This window comes from Cetorhinus maximus, chromosome 11 (genome assembly GCF_964194155.1).
Source record: "Cetorhinus maximus chromosome 11, sCetMax3.hap1.1, whole genome shotgun sequence".
Classification (NCBI taxonomy): Eukaryota; Metazoa; Chordata; class Chondrichthyes; order Lamniformes; family Cetorhinidae; genus Cetorhinus; species Cetorhinus maximus.
The window spans coordinates 39,991,469-40,012,308 of NC_135889.1; the positions used below are offsets into that span (position 1 = coordinate 39,991,469).

Sequence of the window (20,840 nt, forward strand, 5' to 3'; positions counted from 1 at the left end):
AGAAAAGCACCCTTCCACTGCTACCCTCTGTCTTCTATGACCAAGCCAATTCTGTATCCGTCTTGCCAGCTCACTTCCGATTCCGTACGAATTTACCTTCTGTACCAGTCTGCCATGAGGGACCTTGTCAAAGGCCTTACTGAAATCCATGTATATAACATCCACTGCACTTCCATCGTCGATCATCTTTGTCACTTCCTCGAAAAACTTGATCAAGTTAGTGAGACACGACCTCCCCTTCACAAAACCATGCTACCTCTCCCTAATACGCCCATTTGCTTCCAAATGGTAGTAAATCCTGTCACGAAGAATCTTCTCGAATAATTTCCCTACCACTGACGTAAGGCTCACCGGCCTGTAATTTCCTGAATTATCCCTTCTTAAACAATGGAACAACATTGGCCATTCTCCAGCCCTCTGGGACCTCACCCGTAGCCAGTGAGGATACAAAGATTTCTGTCAAGGCCCCAGCAATCTCCTCCCTTGCCTCCCTCAGTACTCTGGGGTAGATCCCATCTGCCTGGGGCTTATCCACCTTAATATTCTTCAAGACGCCTAACACCTCTTTTTTGATCTCAACATGATCCAGGCTATCTATACACTCTTCCCTTGACAAATCGACCACTAATTCCTTCTCTTTGGTGAATACTGATGAGAAGTATTCATTTAGTATCTCTCCCATTTCTTCTGGCTCCACACACAGATTCCCACCTCTGTCCCTGAGTGGGCCTACCCTTTCCCTGGCTACCCTCTTGCTTTTTACATATGTATAAAAGGCCTTGGGATTTTCCTTAATCCTGGTTGCCAGTGACTTTTCATGACCCCTTTTAGCCCTCCTGACTCCTTGCTTAAGTTTCTTCCTACTTTCTTTATATTCTCCACGGGCTTCATCTGTTCCCAGCCTTCTAGCCCTTATGAATGCTTCCCTTTTCTTTTTGACTAATCTCACAATATCCTTCGTTATCCAAGATTCCTGAAACTTGCCATGCTTATCCTTCATCCTAGCAGGAACATGCTGGTCCTGAATTCTTGTCAACTGACGTATGAAAGCCCCGCCCCGACATGTCAGTTGTTGATTTATCCTCAAACATCTGCCTCCAGTCTAGATTCCTCAGTTCCTGCCTAACATTGTTATAATTAGCCTTACCCCAATTAAGCACCTTAACCCGAGGACTCCTGTTATCCTTATCCACCAGTATCTTGAAACTTACTGAATTATGGTCACTTTTCCCGAAGTGCTCCCCTACTGAAACTTCGATCACCTGGCTGGGTTCATTCCCTAGTACCAGGTCCAGTATTGCCTCTTCCCTAGAAGGTGCTCGAGCAAGAGAAAATTGGGTAGAGCTGCAAGTTTCTTGGTCTCAGGAGGACTATGCAGGAGAATGCCAGAGGACTTAAAATGTAGGAGTTGAAGCTTTAATGTGGGATGCCGCTCACCATTCTTGATGTGATGAGGCCATTGAACCTCTTTTAGTACTGTGTCCAAATTTGAGGTGTCACACTCCTACTGCTGGCATCCTTTAGCCATTTTGAGATGTCTGCTTTGTTTCCAAAGCTGGTCTTTTATTCTTGTCTGCTCGGAACAGCTTTTCTCTATCGGCCCTTATAACCCTCAGCATGGCATCTGGGGCTTCATTAGAGAACCAGGAAGTGGGGTGTTGGTGTTGGGTTGACCTTTCTATGTTGAGACTCCATCATTAAAGTTGCTGTATATATCTTGTGTTGATAGTTATGGCATGCTTCCATTGTGCCCCTACTGGGGTCCCTCTAAATAGAGAGCCTTTAACAGTCAGGTGTGGGTTGTCATCTGCCTGCCTGCACTGATTGGTCAGGAAACCCAGAAAGAAGGTGCTAGTGACTGAGTTAAAAAGCCACATCAAAGTCCATTCCCCCACTTGAGGTTCCTGACTTGCTGTGAGCGTTTCCCAGCTGCTAGTGGGTCTGAAGGTAAAAATTCTGCCCTATGTACTATCACTTGTTTATAGTCTAATAATATAGTTGAAAATATCTGCAAAATTATGAGATTACTGACACTTCTGTCCTTTAAAAATGTGCATTTTTTTTTATAAATAAGAAAAACTATGTATCTCCTATTAAAATAATGCTGTAACTTTGATTGCATTTATTGTGTTCTCATTTAGATTCACGTTCCCGTCAGAATTTGGAACTCTGACTCCACAGATCATTCATGCCACTTTGATTGTTTACAAGGAAGCAATGAAGAATCTCCTCCCAACACCGGCTAAGTCTCACTATCTGTTTAACCTGCGAGATTTTTCCCGTGTTATTCAAGGGGTGTGTCTTTCCAGTCCGGAGATATCAGAAGTTCCAGCTGTGATCAAGCGTCTCTGGGTTCATGAGGTGAAATCTGTATTTACATGCTTTAGTGGGGCTGGGCCTATTTATTACTGATTAATTTTTCAGTGAATATGACAAATGCACTTTGGTAAGTTACTGGTGTTGAAGGAAAACATGGTGACAAATGTTAGGTACCACAAAATCCTCCACTAGTAATCATGTTATTTCCTTATTCAACAATCTTTTCTCCCTCAATATAGAAACAGGGGTAGACCATTCAGCTGCTTATGCCTGTTCCATCTGTTTAACTAGGTCATAGCTGTATTACAATCTCCATTGAGACCTATAACTTTAAACAAGAGATTCAAATTTACAGCTGATAGTTGCACAAATCTCATGACAAGATTTCACATTTGAAACTTTTACTGTAACAGATGACTAAAGCACTATTGACGAAATACTATTTTCTTTTTATAAGCAACTTATACTTTGAACAATAAAAAGAACAGTTCCCCTTTTATACTTAGCTCACTTTGCACTCTCCACAGAATTACAGTTTTTATAGCAATAGCCCATTATCGCTTCCAGCTTCCAATGGGTCCAATGCACCCTTTCGTTGAGTAGTAACTTTGAGTGACCATCTCTAGGCGCTTTCCTCAGTTTTCAGAGAGTTTCTTAAATCCACCGCCAACAGTGAAGTATGTTCTGATGATTCTTCTTCCTCCTGGCCATGCTAGGACGAATCTCCATAAATCCTTAGAAGGCTGCAGGATGAGTCTTTCCAACAAGAAACTGTCTCGTTCCCGCATTTGGCTGTGGTAGCTCACAAAGCTAGTCAGCCTTTTCTTTCTGCTGACCACACAGAATTGCTGTCTCTCTGTGATATTCGTTGATTTGTAAGGAAGCCTGTAACCTGATCTCAAAAATGGCTCCCTCTGCTGCCTACTGGATGCCATGACTAAACACATTAACTTTGCATCTAGGTATAATTACTGATCAGCTATTCTTGACCCCAACTCTCTTTCATCTTAGAAGTAAATGGACATCTTACAATACAACTATGTATAACTCAATATCTTCAACACCTTTCTGTGACTTTGGGAGACTCAGAGACTCAGTGCAAACTCAGAGACTTGCAATTTTCTCTAAGCACAAATACTTTGTACCTTCTTCCCAATAAAACAGCCCAGGACTTCCTTTGATCTCTAACAAACAAACAATCAGGCTTACAGTCCAGAAGACTGCAGAATAGGTTGCATGGTCCCCCTTTATTTTACCCTAAATTTAAAGATGCAGTTCCAAAACACAACAATCTTACAAAACACATAATTTTAACAGCTTATATATAACTCAGTTCCAATTACTTACATTAATTCCATATCCGTTAACAAAAGTACAATTCAGTTGTGATATTTTTAGTTGACCTACCCACAGCTGCTTCTTTGGGGGTGTGTGTGTATGTGTGTGTTGGGGGTGAGGGGGGTGGTGGGTATAGATAGAGTTCCAGATTTTCACTACCCTTTGTATGAAGAATGCTTCCTGACATCATCCCTAAATAGATTCCTTCTAATTTTAAGATTTTGTTGCTTTGTTTTGGACAGCCCACCAGCAGAAATAGTTTCTCTCTGACTACCTGATTGAATTCTTAATTAGATTGTCCCTTAATCTTCTAACTCAAGATTACAAATTTATGCAATCTATGCTCATAATTTAACTCTTTTAGCATTGGATCATTTTGTGCTGCATCCTTCACAGCCAATATATGCTTCCTAAGATACTGTGCCCAGAACTGAATGTAGATTGGGTCAAACCAGAACTTTATACAACTGTACCATAATTTCCACCCCTTTGTATTGCAACCAATTTAAGATCAAGGCAAACATTCTATTAGTCTTATTAATTATTTCTTCTGCCTGCCCACTAGCTTTTACGGATTTATACATGACCTCAAATCTCTCCACTCCTCCACAGTTCTTTGTTTCTCAACATTTAAAAAATACTCTGACTATCTTTCTTCAATCTAAAGTGGATGGCTTCACTCATCTCCCCATTGACCTCTAGTTATCACACTCTTGCACAGTAATTCAGTCTATCAGTATCCCTTTGCATCTTTCTGCTCCTACCTGTACTACTTATTGTGCCAAAACTAAGCGGGTGATTTTCCTGGGTTACATTGGGTACTAAAGAATCTCCAAGGTGGCCAAGTTGAACTGAAATATCTGGTTGTCCTGCCTTTAGTACTAGATAGCAGCATGGTAAAGGACTTGAAGTGCCCACTAGGAAAGACTGACCCAAGGTGATTCAGGCTCCGATGACTAATTGAAGTGATTCTGAATGCTCATTAAAGAGGTTGTACACAATTTTGCTGCCTAGCCTCACAAGTAACAACCTCTCCCAACAGTGACCAGCTGATCAGAAGCGAGGGAGTCATTGGTGAGGATTTTGAGCACTACTTAGTCATGCTCAGCTTTCAGTATGCACTTGCTGCTAGAGATCAATTGATCAAACTGTGTTTGAAGAGGATTTTGATACATTTTGGGAGACTTCATGGACACTGCCAACATTTATTTTGGAAATTCTCTGAGGAATTCACCTAATAACACTGAGCGCTGTGCTACTGTACCTTATTGGAGACCTTATAGGAATCACCAAAAGAAAGGGTCTGATTGGTCATGGGGCTCTTGCTAAGTGTCCTCCTTGGTCTGAAGGAGGAATGGGAAGAGGAGATGACAACAGGCTGAGCAGGATAAATTGCTGGAAGAGAGAGGGAGAGGAGGGGCAGCAAGGCAGACAAAGCTCCAGATTTGTGATGACTTGTTGCATGTTTCACAGTTTGGCGATCATGAGCCCTTACAATGAGCAATTATGGCAGTGGGTCAAGCTCAGGAGCCTCAAGAGGAGGAGGAAGACAACAAGGAGGAGGAGGAGGAGGGAAAGAATGGTGACTAAGGGAGCATCAGAGAGTCCCAGGTAGACACCCCACACCTAAGAGGGATGCTCTTACCACCATCTAATTGAAGACCACTTTTGAGACAAGCTCTACCATCAGGCTTTGATGCGCTGTTGAGACATTCCTTACTTTCCACTGAGGATCCATCAAGTTTAACCATCTCCACTCAATCCTTTCAGTTCCTTCCCCATGAAGAACATAATCAAAAAGACCGCCAATTCAAGCATGACACAATTGCTATAATCGCACTTTATCTAGAGCAAGAACAAAGAATAAAAACATGATACAACCAAGAACACTTTTTAAACTATTCACCCTGGTACTCACTCTTAGTGGCTATCTATAAATGCTGTTGCCTACTCTGGTGCTTCTGCAAAGTGCAATCCAAGTGATATCAGCACACAAGGTGGCAGTTCAGATGTCCTCCTGCGTTCGATTTGAGAGACTACTGGCCATGATGGCCTAGCTCAGACTGCACCATCTCAGCACAGGATTCAGTAGCCTGGGTTGCCTACCCATGTTAGAGAAGATAGATTTCAGACTTTGTGTGAAACCATGCAAAAGTTCTTCCATCCTTCTAGTCATGACCCATAAGCTTTCAGGCCAACTGTTCATTGCACCAAACATTTGGTCTGTCAAATCTATTGGTCTTCTTCTAAAGCTTGGCTCTACAAGGTCCTCATCTTACTCTTCTACAGCAGAACTAGTATGTGAGCTTGCCTTTGGCAAAGTGGCAACTGTGCTGTTCCTTCTACCTGACATCACTTCTGTCACTAGGTTTTCTTATTCTTTCATGGGACATAGATGGGCTGGCAAAGCCAGCATTTGTTCTCCATCCCTAATTGACCTTGTAACTAAGTGGCTTGCTAGGCCATTTCAGAGGGCAGTTACGAGTCAATTACTTCGCCATGGGTCTGGAGTCACATTTAGGCCAGACCCGACCAGACGGCAGATTTCCTTCCCTAAAGGACATTAGTGAACCAGATCGGTGTTTGCAACAATTGATGATAGTTTCATGATCACCATCATTGAGATTAGCTTTCAATTCCAGATTAATTGAATTTAAATTCCATGAGCTGCCATGGTGGGATTTGAACACATCTCCTGATTACTAGTTCAGTAACATTATGCACTACTGTTTCCCTGGAGCATGTCACCATGGGGACCCATGTTGTACCCTAGCCTCTAAGTTACACATAGTGCCAGTCTCTGCACAACAGTGGTATTGACACAGTGTATTCTTCCTCATTCTCCTTCTCCTTCTCTTTGTCCAGGGGTGGGGAACAAGCTGGCTCTTCCTCCTCTTCAAGTTCCTCCAAGGATGCGTTGCATGAGTGAGGTTGATCTTTCTCCCGGGATCCTGCAGTGAGAAAGCTGAAAGGGTAAAAGTACAGCATGTGTGCCACAATGGGAGGATGTGTTGATGAGATCACATGGAGCTTGTGAGTAAGGATCGGTTTAAGAACTAGGGATCTGAAATAGTCGTGGAAACTGGAGAGGCCAAATATCTTGATTTAACTTATCCCCTGCTCTGTCTGTAGCCATGGCATCTGCATTTCCTCTCCTGATCACCTCTGGCACTGCCTCCTTAAAGGGAGTGATTTCATGCAGTTGTACTTCACCTCCCCCAGTCAGGTCCTGCTGGTGCATATTATGGGCTATTTTACCCTCGTAGAGAATGATTGGTGATTGTGAATGAGAGTATTAGTGGATGTATTTGTGTGTGATGCCTTACATGGTTGAAGAGCTAGAGATGTGTCTGAGGTGTGTCTAATGCTTTCAAAGGATGCAATAATGTGGGACATTGAATGTTAATGTATAGTTAGATGGGGGATGAAGTGTGATCAGGATGTAATGCTGGTGTTGGTGCAATTATTAAAAAGTGTGTTTATGAGATGGGATCTTACCTTGACAACTTGTTTTAAGTCATTAAGTTTGTTGTGGCACTTGAGCTACAGCCTCTGTAGCATTCCTCTCCCAACAGCTGCAGGACCTTCCTCCTCATCTGTACCTCCTCCACCCCAGGTGCCCAAGAACCTATGTGCTCTCTCCCTCAGTCCTTGAGCCATGCTGAAGCACAACGTCATCTGTTAACCAGCGTATTCTACACCTTCAGTGGAACTGTGTGCATGGAGGCTGCGTATACTGCTCCATGAGAGGATACCAGGAAGTTGAGGCTGCAATAGAGCCGAACCTGAATATATCGGCAGAGGAGCACTTACCTGATTTATCAAAGGAACTCTTTGTAGAATGTAATTCACCAGAGAGGAGCTGACAAGCACTGTATTCAGTATAAAATTCAGTATAGGCACATCACTACCAATAGCTATCATGACCACTACACTACAGCAACCAACTTTTATGCCTCAATCTCATTCCAGCATGCCACTAGTGACACCAGAAATATGAGTTAAAAAGCAGTGGATAGGTATGTAAAGTAAATGACTGATGATTTCCTTACTAGAGCAGAGATCTTTGTCACATTTCCCAGGACAGCTAGCAACAGTATAAGAGAAAGAATGCTATCGTTTTCAAATGGTAGGATTCCTCAAAGTCCAGGCCATCATTAATGGCACCTATGTAACTCTACAGGCTCATGCACACGATAGCTGTGAATAGCCAATAACTGCTCAATTGGCTGCTGTATTAATTGTATATTTCTCATGTTAATGTGCATGTATATAGTGGGTAGTAACTGGGCATTCACTATAAATAGACACAGGAGTCCTGGGAGATTTGGCGTGGAGGGTGTTGCATCCAGCAGACCTGTGCAATAGATAGTTAAGTCGATTCACAGACCCCCAGACTGTCAGTAATTTCTGCAATCTGGAGAAGTGTATGTTTCACATCTATGTAGAGTGTGAGAGGTTGCAGCCCTTGTTCCATTATCTGAAGGGGCTGCCCCTCAATTTCTGGTATCATTTCAATCCCAGGCTCTGGATCTTTGGCCATGCATCATGGATGGGCATGTGCAGATCAGGGGATCTCCTTGCAGGACTCCTCCTGGGCCTGGCCAAGATGATCATCACCAGGTCCAGGCAGCAGGTGGTCGAGGGAGTCATTAGGTCTGACAGCCTGACTCTTTTCTGCAGCTATGTTTGTGCCCAGTGTCCACCGGTAGGCTCAAGGCATTCTGTGATCAGTGGACACGAGGAATGACAGGAGTGCATCATCAACCCCAGGAATATTATTTATTTTGATTTAAGTTTCCTTTAAAGCCTTGGATTTTTGTTACAATGGGTTAGAGGTGCCCCTTTCAAATGGGGCACTTAGTTGTTAAAGGTTACTTCAAAAGATGTATAAATAGCCATAAACCGTGGTTGTTGGGTTAAGGGATGTATGTTTGCAATGTGCTATTATGACTGAGCAGTTGGTAAAGCTGAGTTATTTAAAATAAAATCCCAGAGGGAAACTTTAAACAACTGGCATAACCTATAATTTTGTGTTATGTTTGAGATGCAACTGTAAAGTCAAGAATCATACCACCAGTTCTTGGGAGATTTTATATTAAACTAGATTAAACATTTTATTAATTTACACAAGTTAAGTATATACACATGGCTACGAATTGCTATGATCACAACTTTTAACAAATTTCTAAACCAATCGCCATTAAGGCAACAGCAACCCATAGGGCAGAATTTTCCCATTGGCGTGCGAGGGAGGGCCCCACACGTCCGCGCGTAAAATGATGCGCGGTGATGTCGGGTGAGTGTCCCGACATCACCGTGCACCATTGTGTTATTTCGCTGGGCGGGCGTGTGATGATGTCCGACGCGTGGCAGCTATTAATTAACGGGCCACTTAAGGCCCTTGACCCACCAATCGACGCCGATTTTTCGGCGCTCGTGCAATTTTCGGGTCGGTGCACGGGCGCAATGGGCAGGTGTGTAGGACACATTTGTATTAACCTCATCCATGGGCGGGTTAAGAGGGCTCAATTGGGTCCCAAGTGTGCACAGTCAAGTATTTGTTTTTGAAAGTGTTTGAAACTTGCCTGTGTGATTTGCAGTACTTCAAAACGCATACCAGCTGCTTTTTCTGGACTCTTAACCTTCAGGTTGGCATCTGCAGTGAGTAAGCTTTTCTGGGCCTGTGGGTTTCAGGAACCTTCCCTTAGCCTGGGAATGGGAGCTGAACTGTTCACTGGAGGCAGCTCCTCTGAGGAGGAAGGGAGGGCTAAAAGGGTGAGGAGGCCAGGAGTGCACATTCAGCCTCCAGGGGAGCCACCTTTGGGAGGACAGGCGCAGGCACAAGGGGTGCAGGGCCAAGAGGTAGTCCAAGGCGGAAGGAGCCGCAGAAGACACCGCTATCCTGATGCCAGGGTATACAGGCGGCAAAGCAGCTACCTCAATATGACTGAGGTGCAGTGCCGAAGGAGGCTCCGCCTCTCAAGGGAGACAGTCATCTATATCTGTTAGATGATTGGGCCTGAGATCTCCCCTAACTGTGTGGGTGGACACCCCATGCCTGTGGCTCTGAAAGTCACAGCTGCCCTCAACTTCTATGCCTCTGGCTCCTTCCAGGGCTCGGTGGGTGAACTTTGCGGTGTCTCCCAATCAGCTGTCTACATTTATGTCAAGCAGGTTACAGACGTTCTGTTCAGGTGCGTATTCACCTTCATTCACTACCGTTGGGACCAGGCAAGTCAGGCACAGCGAGCCAGAGGCTTCACGGCCATTGCTGGCTTCCCCTACGTCCAGGGTACAATAGACTGCACACATGTGGTCATCAAGGTGCCAGCAGGTGAGCCCGTTGTGCGTCAACAGGAAGGGCTTCCACTCCATGAATGTGCAGATAGTGTGTGATCACAGGATAGGATCCACTGTCCTTGTTCTTCCTTTCAGCATCATCGGAGCAGGGTCGTGAGGAGGAGCAGCAGAGGCCCCCTCTCACACCTGAGGGGCCTGAAGTCTCACCAACGTCACACCATTTCCCAGCTCGCCACCCATCCATCCATGGTGAGCAGGGAGGTCTGAAGCGATAGGATGCTGATTTTATAAGTCTGTGCAAGGTACCCAGGCAGATCCCACGATACCTACATCCTCAGACACTCCCACGTGCCGGGGCTCTTCAGTGCTCCAGCCCGGCTGGATGGATGGCTGCTGGGTGACAAGGGCTTTCCCCTCAGAAGGTGGTTTATGACGCCTCTCTGCCATCCAAGAACAGAAGCTGACCAGTGGTACAATAGGAGCTACGGCTCCACAAGGGCTGCGGTAAAGAGAACGATCGATCTTCTCAAGATGTGCTTCTGATGTCTGGACCGCTCAGGGGGTGCACTCCAGTACCCCCCCAAATCGTGTCTCGGTGATAGTGGTTGCATGCTGTGCTCTCCACAATCTTACACTGGAAAGGGGGGACGCAGTGGACAATGAAGCCATCGACACAGTGGCAGCAGCTGCACACGATGAGCCCAGCAGTGAGTCCAAGGATGAGCATGCACAGGGAAATGCTGAGGGGGTAGACGCTGACCCGGGATACTCCAGGGAGGCAGGAACACCCGGGAGACTTTAATCCAACGAACCTTCAGGTAGCACAGCACAGGTGGACCACCAGGATAAGCCTGGGCTGTAGGCTCGATACTCGACACCTAAGTGCAAAATCTGCCAGGTTAGGAACAATTACTAAGGGCCTTGTTAATAAAGCTGAATGTCCCACAAAGCAATCATTACAGCTTTGGAAACCATCTACATTCAGAAGAAAAGAGGCACCCTCAGCCATGGTGACATATCTGAATTTAATATGTCAAGCAAACCAACTTATTCCAAAAAATATACAGTAGTGTTACAAATTAAAACAAAAAATAAGGACCTCATGCTGTTGGGCATAAATACCGGGCCAACACAAAAGCACCAGTGAAAAACCCGTGGTGTGCCTAATAAAGTGCCTTATGTTTTCGTTTCCGGGTGCTACGTCTTGGTGCTGCCCCATCGCTCAGAGTGGCATCTGAGACAGCCTGCTGACTCTGCTGTACTGTTGGCCTCGATGACCTTGGCGGTCGTCCTCTGGCCCGTGGAGCCAGTGTTGGCCCCACCTGGGAGGGAGCGGCCAGTTCCACAGCTGGCATCTCCCCAGTCGTCGCAGCCTCACCAGATGCTACGGTCACTGGGAGAGGGACGGAGGAGCTGCTGCCCTCACTTGAAGCGCCCTGAGAGGTGCCCGCAGAGATGCCAGGCAGTTGTTGTACTGATGTAAAGTTGCTTCAGAACTCCCTGCTCACTGTGGATAGATGGGCACTGAGCTGGGAAATGGTGTGACGCTGGTGAGCCTTCAGGCCCCTCAGGTGTGAGAGGGGGCCTCTGCTGCTCCTCCTCCCGGCCCTGCTCCGATGATGCTGAAAGGAAGAACAAGGACAGTGGATCAGCTAACGTGGGGACAATGACAAAGTGCAACCCTGTGCCCTTGATCATTATGCGCTCATCCTTCCATAACCAATGGTCAAGCCATGCAGCAAAATTAAATCAAGTAACATTCAGCAGTGCTATGGCTGTTGGGAGAACAATGTTGACCTCACTGTTGGGCATAAACACCTGGCCGTGGCATCCCAGCCTCACCGACAGCAGCGGACCTGGGCGCATGGCGCCTCTCCAGAGGGCCTCCTGCTTGAAGTGGGCTAAGAATGGCGATCTGCAACTGGCTGCCACCACTTGCACGCTCAGCTGCATTATGAGCATTCTTCACCTGAAAATGAAAGACCAGCATTGATTAGTGCAAATTGCACATGAGCTCTCTTCGTGCACAGCCCACCCCAGCCAGAGTAGGACATTTCAGGGCTCCAGTGCCTCCTCACCCCGCTGCTGTTGAACACTCACACAAAGACACTAGGCCTGCTCCCCACCTCCCAATCCCTCCCCTTGACACATGCTGCCTATCACATTAGGCACCACATGGTATATCCATCCATAGCAAGGAGGCGCAAGCACACAGAGCACAGAGCGCAGCAGATGGTTCGTTGCTACACCACCTTGAAGCTCCCCTCCCAGCATGTCATCACCCTGACTTGGACACGTCCTGGAGTTCAAACACAGCGCCTAGGTGCAGCTCCTCCAGGTTGCCTCCAAACCAGTCATGTGGGACTCAGTGTAACACATGCTGCGGGGCAAAACACATCTCTTCATCACCCTCTCAGGCTGAGGTCAGTCTGGGCAATATCTCCTGGCCCAACTGGCAAAGGACAAATGCCGTCAATGATTCAATGCAGTCATTACACTCAGACTTGGGGTTTGGGGACAGCAGCGGGGTAAGCCAACTTATTGGGTTACATGACCAATGCCAACATGGTACTCACCCTGCCAGAGCACAAAAAGTTGTTGAAGCGCTTGCGACACTGGATCCAGGTGTGCCGCACCACAATGCGGGAGCTCACCACCTCCGCCACCTCCTCCCAGGCATGTATCGTCATGTGGGGGGGCCTCCTCCTCCCATCCTGGAGAACCAGCACATCCTGCTGTGCTGCCACCTCCTCAAGGAGGGCAGCAAGTCAGTCATCTGAAAAACGAGGGGCACACTGGTCCCCCGTCTTACCCTCCAGCCTGGCCTGCTCCGCTGGCCTACCCTCCAGCCTGGCCTGCTCACCAGAAGCCCTCTGGTGAGCCTTTCCACTTGCCATTGTGAGCAGCTTTGCAAAGGCTGCCAGCGCTTCATATAAACAGGCCGCCAGGTTGCCACTGGACCCGGCGAACAATGCACTCCTGCCGCCACCTGCCCACTCCCGCTATCCTTGGGAGTCGCACATTACGCTGGGTGGGCCTTAATTGGCCTGCCTGCGTAAAATGGTGGCGCGGATCCGATCGCGGTCGGCGATCGGGTCCATGCCCACCCGTGCCCGCTCCTGCTCTGCACCCCCCGCCACCGCCAACCAGAAAATTCAGTCCATAGACATAACCAGACACCAGGCAAAGCATTTTTATCTTACGAATTCAATATGAGGTTCTTTTCACTTTGGTTCCTGTGGAGACAGTTGGAGGCTTACAGCTGCTTTTGATCTCACGTTGCCTCTGCTCTGTACACACAAAACGGTTGTCTTGTTATACCTAGTACAGCCATTGAATGTAAATTCTCATTGTATCACCAACATTTTCTAACAATAAAACCCCTTTCATAGTATCAATTTTATTAGTAATATAAACATATTGCTTAGTATCTGCTAGCTAGGTGGTAGTTTTCACCTCACCTCTTGAATGTTCTATTCAAAAAATGCAAATACACTCTACCTCTCTGTTTACATCTCAAAACTAGTACACATCAAAGCACCCAGACTAGCTGGCTTTAATCCAACTAAGACACACCCACAGACTAAACCTCTATTTTAAAAGAAAAATATTTTCCAATATTATATACATTAATAGCTTCATGACATATGCAAATCTGTAAATAAATATATAAGTGTGTAAAGGTGACTCCAGTATATCATTCACCAACTAGCTTTCTGGAGAACAGTCATTGCTGGATGGTGAGGATGTCGGAGATTAATCACACCGAGGCATCATTTCATACGTAGAAACCCCATTTATTACTTGTGCACAAGGGAGACAGCACACAAAAGAGCTACTGTACAGTCTCGCAGCAGAATACACGCAGACTTGTTAAATGCATTTTTACAGACAATCAATAAATTTTTCACTTCCCCATTAACCCTTTTAGCACTAAATGGGTTCCCTGTAGTTGCCTAGGCCACCACACTTCTTCCCCGCTTTTGTCCTAAAAGGACAATCCACCACCCTTAGCCAAGTTCTATGTATCCTAGTCGCCGGGCTTCATCCTCAGTGGGGTCCTGATTCCTGAGGAGAGGGAGGGAATAGATAACTGGCTTGCCATCAGGACTTTGGAGGTTTTGTAGTCAGCAGAGAGAGCGGATGCGGCAGGTCTGACTGAGCTGCAACGCTCGCAGGGCCAGCAAGTCGGGGCAACCAGACTGATTTTTGTAATTGCAAGGTCCACATTCTTCAGTGTAGCAGCTATTAGAGGTGCAAGCGGAGGTGGAATATTTTGAGGTGAGATTGTATGATCATTGGCAATCACACCCACCCACGTTAAAATGTGAGACCTCAGATCTTGGGACCTGCGAAAGACACACTGTCTCACTGGCCTTGCACTCCCAAAAGGTGGTCATAGGACCAGACTAGTTGTGGAACCGAAATCGGCCCTCCTGGTAGTTATAATCAGCAAGGTAGGCACAGAAACCCAATGGCAATTCGCCCACCCAAGTACTACCCTTGGTATAATTTCTCCTGACGCATAGCCAGGCTGGCCCCTTAACAACCACAAAGGTGGGCTCCCGTCTCCAAATGGGCGTTCGATGAACGAGGGCCCCTGTATTACCTAGGGACCATGTAGAATCTAAGGGGAAAGCCAAAAAATGCATCTCTGAGGAGGAGGAATTAACAGGAAAATTAGTACAAATCCAACATTTAGTCTGATTAACTTGCGAGGCTACGGCCTGCATTCGTTGAACCGCAGAATTAGTAGTCCATGCCCCCGCAAGGACTACGCAGGACAGGATCCAAATCAGAGTCAACATTCTGACGGCTCAGTTAAAGTTCCTGCACAAGCACTCCATCCGAGGTCAGCGTCCGCTTGACGTGCGATGCACAAGGGTCGTCCTTCAACCTTCATGGCCGTATGGGTGGTGAGCAGGACTTGGAAAGGCCCCTCCCTTCGAGGTTCCAAACAGTTCTTTCTCCTGAAGGTCTTTACCAGGACTTGGTCCCCGATGGCAGTCTTCAATGGTGGACTTTTTCTGAGCTTTTTTTCTTTCGACCGCCCCAGCAGACTGGGGGTGGTATGGGCAGGAAAGGTGATGGTTGCATTGTAAGGCCTTCAGCAGTTCCTTTATCACTTTATGAATAGGCCCATTATCACTCGATAAAATCTCTGGTATCCCAAACCTGGGTATGTATTCACGTAACAACAATTTTGCAACAATAACAGCATCATTTCATCAGGTGGGATACGCCTCCACCCATCGCGAGAACAAACATACTATAACTAAAACATAATTACATCCCATACATTTAGGCATTTGTATAAAGTCCATTTGTAGGTGTAAAAATGGGCCCCATGGCTGGGGTCCCGTACCAGCAGTCACTGTGGGCGTCTTGCCTGGGTTATGTCATTGACAAAGCAGACATTGTGAAGCTATTTTAGCTGCCATGGCGAAAAACCCAGGTGCAACCCACATCTGCTGTGCCATTCTGTTCATCCCCCCTTTGCCCCAATATTTTCTACTCTATATAATGTCCTGCCGGGTGTTGACATAGGTATGACAGCTATTATTAATACAATGCCTATTAGCATATTACTATTCACTATACATTCAACATTCATTCTATATACGTGTGTCAAACCTCTGAGCTGGCAACTGGTCAAGTCATGATTCTTGTGTCAGGAGATATTCAATAAATGCTCATTAGTTACCCATAAAGGGACTACCCCTTCATTAATCTGTCTTAAATTTTCTCGGGCTTGTTCCAGTGCCCAAGATCCATAGGTGCTGCATACATCATTTCTGCTCGCTTCGTCTGAAATATCTTTCTTTATTTCAATTAATTTATTGATAGTCTCCGCATGACTTTCGAGCACAGTAGTCAGGCTTTGGATTAACTGTGTCATGTCCTGGTCTGTATTTAATTGGGTGTTATGAATTCCCTGTCCCCGCTCTAGAATCTCCTTAAGCTTAAAGCTCAGGGTACAGACCTTCTAGTCAACAGTTGCCAGGTTCTGAATTAACCACTGATGTCCCTATATTGAATATCGTAGCAGCATCATTTATCAGGCTGCGCTTAACACGGTTCCCTCCCAAGCCTGATTGCATCTCGCCGTTGAACTGAACTGCTTCAGTCATCAATTGGCGCATCAGAGCCGTATAGAGTGATTGGGTATGGGTTGAGCACCACTGGGGCAGGACGACACCGGATACATTCAAGACTACGGGTACTAGCTCATGGTGTACATTATCAAACAAAACTTCTGATTAACCAGTGCCAAACCATTCGTCGGTCCTGGATATATAGTCAGACAAGATGGGTCAGTCGGTGTGGTTTGAAGGGCTTCAATTATCTCTACTTGGACTGTGGAAGTAGATGTGGAAGGTGGCTGGGTAGTGGCAGACCTCCCATGCCCGATCTGAAGCAAACCCTTACTACAATTTGAAAGCACTTGTTCTCCTACTGTTACATTTATCATTCCCCTTTGCGTGTCACATTTGGCACTGTCCGTGCTGTACCAAAGTTCCTCATGCAATGCGGGATGATCCCCGACCTTGTTGCCAGTACTGATATGCCCACGACCAGGATCGTAGATCTGTGGAGACATTAACATCGACTCCCATTCTCCGGGTTACCGCTTGGTCAATTGTCATGTATCTTTAACTGTGTGTAATGCCTCCATTTACTTCCCGTTCTCTTATCTACAAGTGCACATGTATCACCTGTCATAATTACCTCGTATGGTCCATAAAAGTTCACTCCGAGCTCACCTTGACCATCACCTTATTCCCCACTTGGTCCATTGTTGCTCTTTGGATTTGCCTGTTTCCATACCCTTAATCACCTGTCGGTCTCTGACTTCCTTCCTTAACTCATGCAATTGCTTACTTAATTCCCTTACATAGTCCATATTTTTCCTTTCAGTGGCCCTACATTTCCTCCTCCCACTAAAATGTCTTCAGGGAATTGCATGGCCCTTCCTGTTTTCAATTCAATGTGGTGAACCTGGTAGTCCTATTTGGTGTAGCCCTGAGGCGTATCAGAATGCTGGGCAACGTCGTGGCCCAGCTGTTGCCTGTCTCTTGGATTGCTTAGGCTATAGATGTTTTTAAAGTTCAGTTCATCCTTTCCACCATCCCTGGACTTTGGGGTTGGTAAGGAATATGGAATTTCTGTTTAATCTCCATAAGATTACACACTTCTTTAATGACTCTCCCTGTGAAATGAGTTCCCTGATCTGAATCCATCGGCACCCCCACTCCTTCCAGTTTACTCTCTCCTGCTGCTGTCTCATGTCAGACCTCAATTCCTTAAACAACTCAACAATGCACCTTCTTATCCTATCTTTCAATGGCTCAGTATCTTCACTTCCAGTGATGGTTCTCTCTGGGACCCGCTTAACTCTGCCTGTCATTATGTGGTCTTAATTTTTGTAGCTCACAGGCACATTAATATAATCAGTAATACATCTATTTAGCCTTTTTCTAGCTTTCCCTTTACCTGTATCCATCTTGTGGTAAATTGTTGTTAAGTATTATTTCTCCTTACATTTCAATTCCTGAACTACAGATTCCACATAGTTTTACCTCTAAGTTTTTTTTCCCTGACCATGATCATCCTAAGATTCTCTTGAGTTCAGTTTCTCTATTGTCAACGAGGATCTCTGTCTCTAGATCTTTGCTTATCTCCCCCTGTGCTGTTCCAATGCCTCAGCTGATGGCCAGATTATCAAATTCATTTCCTTTAAAACAGTTTGTACATTATGTCCTCTTTCCCTAACACATTCTCCTACTTGCCTCATACCATTTTACACATGCAACAGCTACCATCTTATCTTGTTCAGGTTGCCTGGAGAGACTTTAAAATAAATAAAATATTCTCATAACAGTTTTAAAAACAGAAATCAGGTATTGACATGTTTTGCTTCCTTATCTTCTTCTCAAACATTTTATTGTCTCAAAAGTTACCCACTAAATTGTGTCTGACCCTTTTTTAGAATTATCCCAGATTCATTAACTCGGCCAAAAATTAGATTTCTGCCAAACTTTGTCAAGGTCTTGAGCTTAGCTTCATATTTTGGGAACAGACTTTACAAATACAAAAACTTGCAGCATTTGAATTAGTGCCAATTGTTGTCAAACCTTTTAAAATGAAAATTCCCTTTTGAGAAATTATCAGGAACCAAACCTCAAATTTTTAAACTTTGTAAGAACTGTAATTTACACTATCAAAATTAAAACAACCTCTTTTTCATGTGTAATGATTTGTATCCAAGTTATAATTTCCGTATGTTTATCGACACATTCTTTATCTTAGATAACATCCTCGTTATTCAAAGTAACCTGTTAAATTACACTGCACTTTACATCTCAAAATTGTCCCAAATTCAAATTACAGTGCTGTTGGGATGCAGATTTCCTTTAATATTTAATTCATCTCTTCAAAAGAAACCCCTTTTTATCAGTTGGAACCACCTAGACCTTGTGTCTATGTCTTTTGGTTTTCCTAGAATCCTTCTGAATTTCAAGTAATTTTTTTCTCAGAATTTTAGAATACAAACTCGCATGTATTAATCCCAATCAGCTCGGAAGCTGATGATGAGGGTTATTCCTTACTAGTCTACAAGGGGGTGGTACAAGGGTTGGTTCATCTCAAACAAAGGCAAGCCCTGTTTTATCTTTACACTACCTTCAAATTACAATTTTTGCCAGAAATCTCAACTCAAACCTTATACTCAAAACTTTGGAATGTTTGAATAAACTTTTCCTTTAATCTAATATGGGGCTTTCGACTCTAAAGTGCTCAACTACACACACAAAAGACAATTCAGGGAAGAAAACACATTAAGGCTCACATACAAATGCTTCAAGGTATGTATTTATATTCCTAAAATATTGAACTTAACTCTAAACAAAGCTTCAAGTAGCAGTGGGAGGAATAAAGGGGTCTTGAAGGCTCCACCTATAGGGACCCTCAAACTGATGAAAGCTCACATTTTCTCTGCTGCTGCTCGTCAATTGCTCATTAACCCCCTAGGGGTACCCTCTCTCTCTCTCTCTTTTCAGCACAAACAGCTCTTGTAACTTAGATCAATTCATTTTTTTTAAGTTACAGAAGATTCAGTAGCGGACCTTTTGGGTCCATAATGGACATACATATAAGCATTTGGGGTTCCCTTTGGAGGGGGAACCTGGGGTTTCTTTGATGCCATATTACCCATTTTCTATCTAATAACTAAAGGCCAATCCTTGGCGGGTCCTTGACCCCCAATCTACTGCTAAGGTTCTTTCACCAATCAGTCCACTCACACGCTCAAGGGGTCCTGGACCCCGAGCCGCAATCACACACACACTCAGCGTTCCAACTCCAGGGGCTATCGACCCCGAGCACACACACACTCAGTACCAACTCCAGGGGCTATCGACCCTGAGCACACACACACACAGTACCAACTCCAGGGGCTATCAACCCCGAGCACACACACATTCAGTACCAACTCCAGGGGCTCCAACCCCGAGTACATTCTAAACCTAAACTCCAGGGGCTCCAACCCCGAGTATATTCTAAACCTAAACTCCAGGGGCTCCAACTCCGAGTATATTCTGGCCAGAGCGGTCCCGGACCGCGACAACTAATCTTCTAAACACTTAAATCGATGACTTACCCTGAGAGTCAGCCACAGGCAGGCGAAGGCAGATCGTGGGTCAATGAACCCCAGAAGCCCAAATCGGGCTGCCGCGGACTGAGGAGTCCTTGAACTGCGAGGTCCTAACGCTGGTGCTCCGTGACCCAACCCTAGGGGTTAGTCATCTCGGCGGAACCTTCAAGAAACTGTCGGAGATTAATCACTCCGAGACATCATTTCGTACGTAGAAACCCCATTAATTTCTTGTGCACAAGGGAGACAGCACACAAAAGAGCTACTGTATAGTTTTGTAGCAGAAAACACGCAGACTTGTTAAAAGCATTTTTACAGCCAGTCAGTAAATTTTGCACAAACCTATCTGCTTATTTGCATAAGTTAACTGACCAATCCATATTTCCGTAAATTTTCATTAATGCTTATTATGATCCTGATTATATTCGGCCTGAGAAAGAACAAAGTGGAATGTCTCAGGGCTCATCCTACAACTGTGGTCAGACAAGATGGTATTGTTCTCAAGGCTGCAGTATTTTTCTCTTAGGCTTAGGCATATAATTCAACTTCCCCATTAACCCTTTTGGCACTAAATTGGTTCCCTGTAGTTGCTTAGGCCATCACAAGGAGAGGTATTGCTGCTGATCCTCATGGATGGCTCATGGTTATGTATTCCGTTGACCTGCGGGTGTTAGCAGGTCTACTCCAGGCCTTCTCCATCAGGATCAATTGGGAAAAGTGTTCTAGGCTCCTGGTGGGTCAGTGATTGATGAAAATCTCCCAGGGGAGCTCAGGCCTTCTGCCTGAAGCACCACCCACCTTATCCACCTGGGAGCTATCTTAGCCCTGCTGCCGAGAGCTGGAGGCCAAAGTCACCATTGGCCTAGGGCGTTGGACAGGTCCACTCTGAATGCTGTCCTACAGGGGCTGAGAACTGGTCATAAACCAGCTAGTGGCCACTATGTTGTGGTACCATTTGGTCAATTTGATCCCTCCCCCTAAGTTTGTAACCAAAAAGAGAAGAAATTAGTTGACTTCTTCTGGAACAAAAGGGTGGACTGGGCCTCTATTGCAGTGCTGAGTCTCCCACTTAGGGAAAACTATCAGTCATTAGATGCCCTCGCACCCAGGCGGTAACTTTACACCTTCAGGCGTAAAGATGTATCTGTAGAGATACATGCACACCAAGCCTCCTCTTAGATGGTGTGCACTGGTGATATGTTTCTCCTGCCAGCTGCACAGCCTCAAT

At 45.4% G+C, this 20,840-nt stretch overlaps 1 protein-coding gene across 1 annotated transcript in view; it reads left to right on the forward strand.

Annotated features, from left to right (window-relative positions):
• Window positions 1-20,840, forward strand: part of dnah7 (dynein, axonemal, heavy chain 7) — a 614,695-nt gene that overhangs the window by 346,569 nt on the left and 247,286 nt on the right. Inside the window, exon 39 of the mRNA XM_078551851.1 lies at window positions 2,142-2,361. Within this exon, the coding sequence (XP_078407977.1) occupies window positions 2,142-2,361 (220 nt within the window). The remainder of the gene's footprint in view (window positions 1-2,141; window positions 2,362-20,840) is intronic.